Source organism: Lethenteron reissneri, unplaced genomic scaffold (assembly GCF_015708825.2).
Source record: "Lethenteron reissneri isolate LAM-NWPU_2019-01 unplaced genomic scaffold, ASM1570882v1 scaffold_115, whole genome shotgun sequence".
NCBI classification, from domain to species: domain Eukaryota; kingdom Metazoa; phylum Chordata; class Hyperoartia; order Petromyzontiformes; family Petromyzontidae; genus Lethenteron; species Lethenteron reissneri.
In genome coordinates, this window is record NW_026890838.1 from 183,224 (window position 1) to 192,036 (window position 8,813).

General features: G+C 50.1%; 1 protein-coding gene across 1 annotated transcript; it reads left to right on the plus strand.

The window, feature by feature from the left end:
* Positions 1-6,120: 6,120 nt before the first annotated feature.
* Positions 6,121-6,940, plus strand: LOC133361580 (gastrula zinc finger protein XlCGF71.1-like; the record flags this gene model as incomplete). Its single annotated transcript, XM_061580504.1, has 1 exon — positions 6,121-6,940. A coding segment is annotated over one exon (684 nt), but the record flags the coding sequence as incomplete, so codon positions are not given.
* Between the last annotated feature and the right edge of the window lie 1,873 nt (positions 6,941-8,813).

Consider the following 8,813-nt stretch of genomic DNA (forward strand, 5'->3'; position numbering starts at 1 on the left):
GGTGGAACATTCTCACGGCCATACATCAAAAAAAATGGTGAGTATCCCGTGGACGCGTGTGGAACCATGCGATATGCCGCTAAGACGCCTGGTATGTGCAAGTCCCAATTGGTTTGGTTTTCACTGACCGTGTGACAAAGCATAGCCGAGAGGGTACGGTTGAATCGTTCCACCATACCATCCGTTTGCGGATGGTATGGGAAGTGTGAATTTTCTTTGTGCCCAGCGCGTCACAAACCTCCTTAAGCAATTTAGAGGAGAAGTTCCGCCCTTGATCTGTGAGCAGCCTCTCAGGTGCCCCCCTATCCATGACATACCCGTTCAAGAAAGCGTCGGTGATGGACGCAGCCATTTGGTCGGGTAGAGGCCAGGCCATCGGCCATCGAGAAAATATTCCACCCCGACCAGAAGGTATTTATTGCCCCTAGCCGACGGGGGAATGGGCCCAGAATGTCCAGAGCAACTAATTCGTTGATGCGGGACACCTCAATGGAACGTAATGGCGGTACATAGTGGTTCCGAGGCGGTTTCCTCTTCGCACAATCATGACATGAGCGGACAAAGTCATTGACGTCTGCCGTCATGCCGGCCCAGAAAAAATCCTTTTGCATCGCGGCCAAAGTCTTCTGGACGCCGAGGTGCATCATCTTATCAGCGTGCAGAGCGCGAAGCAGGTCATAGCGAAGCGAAGTAGGCACGACCAAGCGTGGTCGGTCAGAAAACCCGTCGGTGCACATTAACAGTCACGACTTGCCTCGGAACATCTGCCACTTCCATCCCACCAATTGAGCTTTTTGTTTCCCTATCAATTTCCGTAGCGGAGACAGCGAGGTATCAGCCTCCTGCTCACGTAACCAGACCGCGTGCGGCAGCCGTAAGGTATCATCGGTGTCCACCGACACCTTCTGGTCGTCCTCATTCGCTATCGCCCCCATAACCGGGCAGGGCGAGGTGGGCGGTGCCGCGCAGCGGTGCGTGCCCGTCAGGCAAGTGCACGGAGGAACGGGTGGCAGCCTTGAGAGCGCGTCAGCGTTCGTGTGACGGGGGCCCCCTTACGATATGTAATATGGAAGGAAAATTCCTGTAACGATTCCAACCACCGAGCCAATTGGCCTGACGGCTGGTCCAATTTCAAGGAGTATTGCAAAGCCGCATGATCAGTGCGAACGAGGAATTTCCTTCCATACAGGTACGGCCAGTACAATCGAACAAAATGCACAATCGCCAAAAGTTCCCGCCTTGTCACGCAATATCGCGTTTCCGCAGGGGACAGAACCCTGCTGCCGTACGCCACCACTCGCTCAACCCCGTCCTTACGTTGCGACAAAACGGCCCCAATGCCGATATCACTAGCATCCGTATCAAGGATGAACGGCTGTGAGAAGTCTGGGTAATCTAGCGTAGGCGCCGTGGCGAGGTGTTCCCGAAGTGATCTAAAAGAACTTTCTTCCTCCGCTCCCCATTTAAACCTTTGATTTTTGCCCGTTAGAACGTGTAATGGTTTTGCCAACGTCGCAAAGTTCTTAACGAAGCGGCGATAATAGGAAGCGAATCCAATAAACCACCGAACATCACCCACGGAAGTGGGTGTGGGCCACTCTCGAACACATTTGGTTTTCAGAGGGTCAGTGGACACGCCGTCCGAGCTGACAATATGACCCAAGTAACGGACGGAGTGTTGCAAAAGGTGACATTTTCTAGGCTTAAACTTGAGGTCAGCCGCCCGCATTCTTTGGAAAACTGTCTCCAGGTGTTGGAGGTGTTCCTCGAACGTGCGGCTGAAAACAATGATATCGTCTAAATATGAGGCACGTTTCCCACTGTAGTCCAGCCAACACCAATTCCATGAGCCGTTGAAACGTCGCCGGAGCCGCATTCAAGCCCATAGGCAACCGATTGAATTCAAAGAGACCTTGCGGCGTGCGGAATGCCGTTTTGGCTTTTGACTCATCATCGAGGGGAAGCTGCCAAAAGCCCGAGGACTGATCAAGGGTGGAAAAGAATTTAGCACCCGATAAAGCATCCAATGAGTCATCCATCCTCGGTAAAGGGTACGCGTCCGCCACCGAAATTTTGTTCAACCGGCGGAAATCAACGCAAAATCTTGTACCACCATCTTTTTTCTTAACCAGAACGACGGGCGCGCCCCAAGGGCTGTTGGACGGCGAAATAATATCCGCCGCCAGCAATTCATCTACTGCTCCGCGCACGTGTTCCCTTTCCGCTGGGCTCATGCGATGAGGGTGCATACAGATGGGAGGTGTCGCACCGGTGTCAATATGGTGCGATAAAAGCGACGTGCGGCCGAGGTCCAAATCATTTCTGCTGAAAACATCCACGTACCGTAGCAATAATGAACGCAGAGCATTCCTTTGCTCATTCGACAAAGAAGAATTTTCCCCGCATAAATCTGCGATCCAGCGTTTTTGTGAACAATCGTGTGGAGGCCCACCAGCGGGCATCCGGGCGCGCGGCGTTTCGTCACAAGAGGCGAAATCGGTAGTGGCGTGAGCCAGCACCGATCCCTCCGGAACAACAACGCGGTCAGGTCCCCCATTCAACACCTGTATGAAAGGTGCCTGACCTGGTCGCACGATCGTTTGTGCCGCCGCCAAGGAAAAAGATTTAGCTACCGAATTTGATGGGGATAATAGCACGCCCTTCGCATCCCTTTCAATTTGAAGGGGTTTTCGGTATTGCAGCGGAATGAGCATTTGTGCTCCCGACGGAACCTCCACCGTAGCAGCGACTACGGCAGTAACTGCGTTACCTGTAGGCGCACTGGCCAGCAGGGAAGGCAGGAACGACATCCTACGACCCCCCGGCATTTCCAAACAATCCTGGTCGACCCGTATTTTCAGCGGCATCCGGCGCAGGAAATCAGTACCAAGCAAGCATGGGACAGCTAGCGAGCGAGAGATCAACACAGGTCCTGCGGCGGTAATATTTCCGATAGCGATGCTCACATCTACCTGACCACAGATACCCATGCTACCCCCATTTGCGGCTACACACGCATCATTAACCCTGCGTATCCGCGACGTAGGAATGGACAACAAATGAAAAATAACATCTGAAATGATGGTGGCAGATGCGCCAGTGTCCACCAAAATACGGACGTCAACGCCGTCGATGGTACCCCGTACCGTCGACGAGCCTGACGCCGCAGCCACAACCCTGCGAGCCAATTTCTTCCACTGTGTAGCAGAGCGTGTAAATGGTGCAGGAGAAGTAAAATTATCCTTAGGAGTGTAAGAATGAGTGCGAGTGGATGAATGATGTGACACGACCTGCCGGGTGTCCGATTTGTGCTGACTCGCCCGAGGTTGTTGCAGTTCCGCAGCAGGTGGAGGAGATGGAGGTCCCCTTGGCGGAAGAGGCGACAGCAGAGGTCGGCAGCGGCAGTCGCGGGCGAAATGGCCTCATCTGCCGCACTTGAAACACGCGGCCGTCGTCGGCCGGCGGTCGGATGACCCGGCCCCCGCACGTGGACGGCCTGCGTAGTCACCACGCTGGTCGCGCAGCTGCCGTCCCAGAATCCCATGCGGAACAGCAGCAGCCAGCACATCGTCGTCACCAGAGTCGTCGGAGCAGTGCACGACCCGTCGTGGAGACCACCCCAAGGGCGGCCCGTCGATTTCGGGTTTCCCCGTCCACGCCGCCATCTGGTCCCAGCGCTTGATGTTAAACTTAGCGTCCAGGCAGCGCGCCACCCATCGCGATGTAAGCGGTTCGTGGCCGCACACTGGTAGAGAAATGTTGAGCTCCTGAGACAACTCCAGCATCCAGCATACGGGAAAGGATGAGAGGATCCAAATGATCGGCCGTCGCGTGGGGATAGGCAGCCATGGCCATCGCCATCAACGCCCCCCGATAAGCCAAAGGCGACTCCTCCGATTTTTGGCGATGCGACATAAATTTTCTGGTGGCTGACGTCGGTGGGTCGTAAAATTCCGCCATCTCTGCGAATGCATCTCGCAGTGTCTTCTTCTTGGACGCGGGGATGGAGCGGAAGACCCCCAGAGAAACATCATCAAGCAGTGAAGGTAGCGCTCCCAGCGCCTCCTCCTCCGTCCAATGCACGGATCTAAAGGCTGACTTGAAGCGCCACGTAAAAGCACTCCAATCGCCCCCGGCGAGAAATTCTTTAATCTGTGGAAGTTGATGTCTGCGGTGGCAAGCGCGCGCCGCGGGCGTCTCCGACTGCGGTTCCCGCGCTCCACCCGTCGCAGGCAAAATGGCGTCCGGCGGCCGCGTGGTGGCAGGCGCGCCCAAAATGGCGGCCGACGGCTCCAGCGCAGCCGCACCGCCCAAAACGTCGGCTTCTTCCCGCGTGGCAGGAGCAATGGCGGACTCCGATTCTTTTGTAGGACCCCTTCCCGCGGCGTCCAGCTGATCCGCAATCTGGCGACCCACGGCTGGTGAGGACGCTACCGCGGTCACCAGACTCAGCAGAATGGCGCGTAACGACTCGATCTGCTCCGCCATCAGCCGCCATCCGTCTTTCGTTCCTGCGGTGGTCGCATCTTCTCCCAGTCGACGCTGAGAGGCGTCGAGGAGAGCAGTATCAGCAGGCGGCATAGGGGCTGTAGCCCCCAACAGCTCATCTTCGTCCGTCTCGGCCTCTTCCTCCGATGGAGGCTCGGGCAGGTTCTTTTTTCTGAGGTGCTTGGTCATCTTGACGATCGTCCAAACGGTCGCAGAAGAACTTCTGATACCAATGTAATAAACCTTCTTGAGACGGCTTCCGGAATCAGTCCTTTTTATTTTCAACTTCCACAGTTACACTTCACACACTCCCCGTTGCTGACAGACAACGGAAAGCGGGCAGACTTCCCGCCAAGTCCCGCATGTGGCACCCAGAGCCCCGTACGCGCGTGACTCCTGCTCTTCTCGTTCCCAAGTCTGCTCCCGACTTCTCTCTCCCTCTCTCTCTTAATCCCTTCGTCACGTGGTACCCCCCAGCCAATCCTCCGTAGACAGCGTTGACCGTTCCCGATGGTTCCCTGTCAATCCCGGGACCACGCCTCTGATCCGGCTTCCCATTAGCTGAGGCCCCGATTGTCCAGGCCAATCACCCCTGCTAACATGCCGTGATCACGCCCGAGGCCATGCTCCCTGGCTCACCCCTTATTGGCTACAAAGCGGGACCGGCAAGCCAATCCCCACGTGAACCCTCTATGGCTGTTATTACACAAAGCTGTGAGTGTCCATCGCCAAGGTCTAGTCCATTGCAAAGGTCGCGTCAAAAAACAGGCAATAGTCTACATTATAGACTGCCAATACACTCGCCGAGGTTAAGAACCAGGCTACAGTCGACATAGACTGCCAGTACGCTCACCGAGGTTAAGAACCAGGCTACAGTCTACATTAGTAGTTTTTTTTCTTCTATTCACTTTATTTGTATTATTATTTTCTATCTATGTGACTTTACCGAAATAACCAAAGAATATGAATTCCTGCTGTCACGAAAGTTTTAAGTCAAGATTTTCCCAGGGAGGTGATATTTTTCTAGAACATATGCAAGGCCCCATTTCATCATGGAATTCAACAGGTACAGAACAAAATTTTATAAGAATGGAAACAGTCAGGAAATTAACACTGCACATATGCAGCTTAAGTTAGATCTGTTCATCCTCGCATTCAAGCTCATCTGAGCCTGGCTTCACACCTCTAAGTTGCAAATGAACATTAATTTATATATTTCTGCATAATACAAATAGTATTCTTTTCAACAGCCTTTGCTATGTTAGCTAATTTTTCTTAAATAAATATTCCTGTCGTAGCTAGACAACCAAAATTGTGTGCTTGGAGTTTTTGGTAAACATTACTTTTGAAGACACTAGGGTGTCCAGGCATATTTATGACCATTTGCCCTCGCATTGTGTGCCTTAACAGCCCGTGTGATGAATTGGGGAATCTCTTTCACTATATCATGAAAATATGAATATGTATAGATGTGTAAGTCATGTGTGACTGTGTATATATGCATTCCTCTGTGCCTCAATACTCACATAGATGGTGTGGACATGCTTTTCTGTTTGCAGCTGACGCTCTCTCTGCAGAATTGACCTGATGGAGCAAAGGCACTCAGCGCAGTTCAGTACAAGAAGGAAATAATGCGACCAGCATGCAAACAGCACGGATCGTACTGGAAACTTGACACAGCACCAGAGAACACACACAGGAGAGAAACCCTTAGAGTGCTGTGTGTGTGGGAAGGCATTTTCAGATTCATCTACTCTTAAACAACACCACAGAACACACACAGGAGATAAACCTTTTCAGTGCAGTGTGTGTGAGAAGGCGTTTGCAAAGTCATCAATTCTTAAATCACACCAGAGAACACACACAGGAGAGAAACCTTTCAAGTGCACTCTGTGTGGGAAGGCGTTTGCAAAGTCATCAAATCTTAAGACCCACCAGAGAACACACACAGGAGAGAAACCTTTTAAGTGCAGTGTGTGTAAAAAGGTGTTTGCACGGTCATCCATTCTTAAATCACACCAGAGAACACACACAGGAGAGAAACCTTTTAAGTGCACTCTGTGTGGGAAGGCGTTTGCAAAGTCATCAAATCTTCAAACCCACCAGAGAACGCACACAGGAGATAAGCCCTTCAAGTGCAGTGTGTGTGGGAAGGCATTTTTTGATTCATCTACTTTTAAACAACACCAGAGAACACACACAGGAAAGAAACCTTTCAAGTGCACTGTGTGTGAGAAGGCGTTTGCACGGTCACCACATCTTCAAAGACACCAGAGAACACACAGGAAAGAAACCTTTCAAGTGCACTGTGTGTGAGAAGGCGTTTGCACAGTCATCACGTCTTCAAAAACACCAGAGAACACACACAGGAGAGAAACCCTTCAAGTGCACTGTGTGTGAGAAGGCATTTTCATGGTCGTCATATCTTCAGACCCACCAAATAACACACACAGGAGAGAAACCTTTTAAGTGCAGTGTGTGTGGGAAGGCGTTTGCAAAGTCATCAATTCTTAAATCACACCAGAGAACACACACAGGAGAGAAACCTTTCAAGTGCACTGTGTGTGAGAAGGCGTTTGCAAAGTCATCAATTCTTAAATCACACCAGAGAACACACACAGGAGAGAAACCTTTCAAGTGCACTATGTGTGGGAAGGTGTTTGCAAAGTCATCAAATCTTAAAAAACACCAGAGAACACACACGCATCAGAAAATCCACAAGAAGTGTAATCTGAAATCAGCTTGTGAAAGTCAAAAGTGCTGCAATGACCCCATTGTTCATGAAACAAGAACCAGAAGACAACCCTAGCCTGGACACTTTGAAAGGTATCAAGGTGAAATATGAAGAGGCGAAGGTGAAATGTGAAGAAGTAACAGTGAAGAGCGTAGAAGTGAAGGTTAAATTTGAAGATGATTCAACTCCAAAATCGGACCTTCACATAGATGGAGGCAGTGTGAAGCAGGAACTAAATTCTGACTGTGAGGCAGAGCGAGGCAACTCCAAGGAGTTTGTGGATGTGGAGGTGTGGGTGGACTTCTTAGACAATACAAAGTCAAATGGAGACCAGGTAGATGTGCAAGCTTGAGACAATTAAGCTCCAATGGATGCATCTTTGTCACAGGCCTTTCTAATGAATATAATGTGAAGTTGAACACTCAATTTCGAGGTTCAAACTGCAGTGTAAGAGTGGCCAGTTTTTGTAGATCTGTAGGTTGGGTCGTTCTCGAATCCGGGAGCGACTCATGTGTTTTCTAACATATCTCATCTTCATAATCAACGATTTTTGGGTTTAGATCGCGTTTATTTATAAATGTGTCGTAACCCTCCACCACCCGACACGGCCAATCAGTAAAAATGTGTCACGTTGACAAAGACAAATAGTTCACTGCTTTAGCCCACCGGTGTGTTGAAGCAACAACATTTACAATTTGAGTACGACGTTTCGCTGGTAATTGCAATCAGCATCATCGGGCAATTCGCCAGAATGGTGAGGCTCTCCTGTGTCTCCCGTTCTTATATAGAGCAGCAGCAGGGTGACGTCATCTTAGACACTCGAAGGGTGCCCATAATGGGCATCTGCCCCTGTTTGCCACAAGGTGACCGTTCACTGGCTTGCATGTGGATATGAGTTTGTAAGTCGGGGGCGATGATTGATATACCAGTCGGATTTGAACCTTGAACCTCTGCAACAAATAGAGAATGTACTACTACTTGGCTTCCCTTTATGAGAGTGCGGCACATATAGGCCTAATCTCGTCAGAGATAAACTTGTAAATACGTTGTGACGTGATGCAGTACATTTCATTATAGTAATAAAATGTTGCCAATGTGCCTTTTGATTCTTTTGAATCATAATTGAAAGAATACCTGTCTGATTTTGTACGTACATCCAACATTTTGTGTATTAATGTCAAACATGGAATATGTGATGTCCGGACAAAGTATCTGTTTTGGTGGTACGGGTCAAAGGGTATTTTTGTGAATCAGGCCGCATCTGACTCTGGGGCAACTCATTGTCTTTGAAATCGGGAGCATAGTCGGATAATTTATCAGTTAAGGTATACCACTTAAAAGTTACGTATAGGAGATACATTCTCAACAACACTAATTATCATTTTGTACTACGTATATAAATTTTGTCGAACTGAGACTTGAAATGGACCTTGCTGATGAACATCAGTTGAAGCAAAGCCCGACTGTTGTTGAGACATTGTACACCAAAACCAGTCCACAGGTGGCTTGTACTGAACACATGCATTCCTAGAAGGCCATGGTATTTATAGTTTGTGTAAGACATTCCTTTGTTTCGTGTAGAGAACGTTGA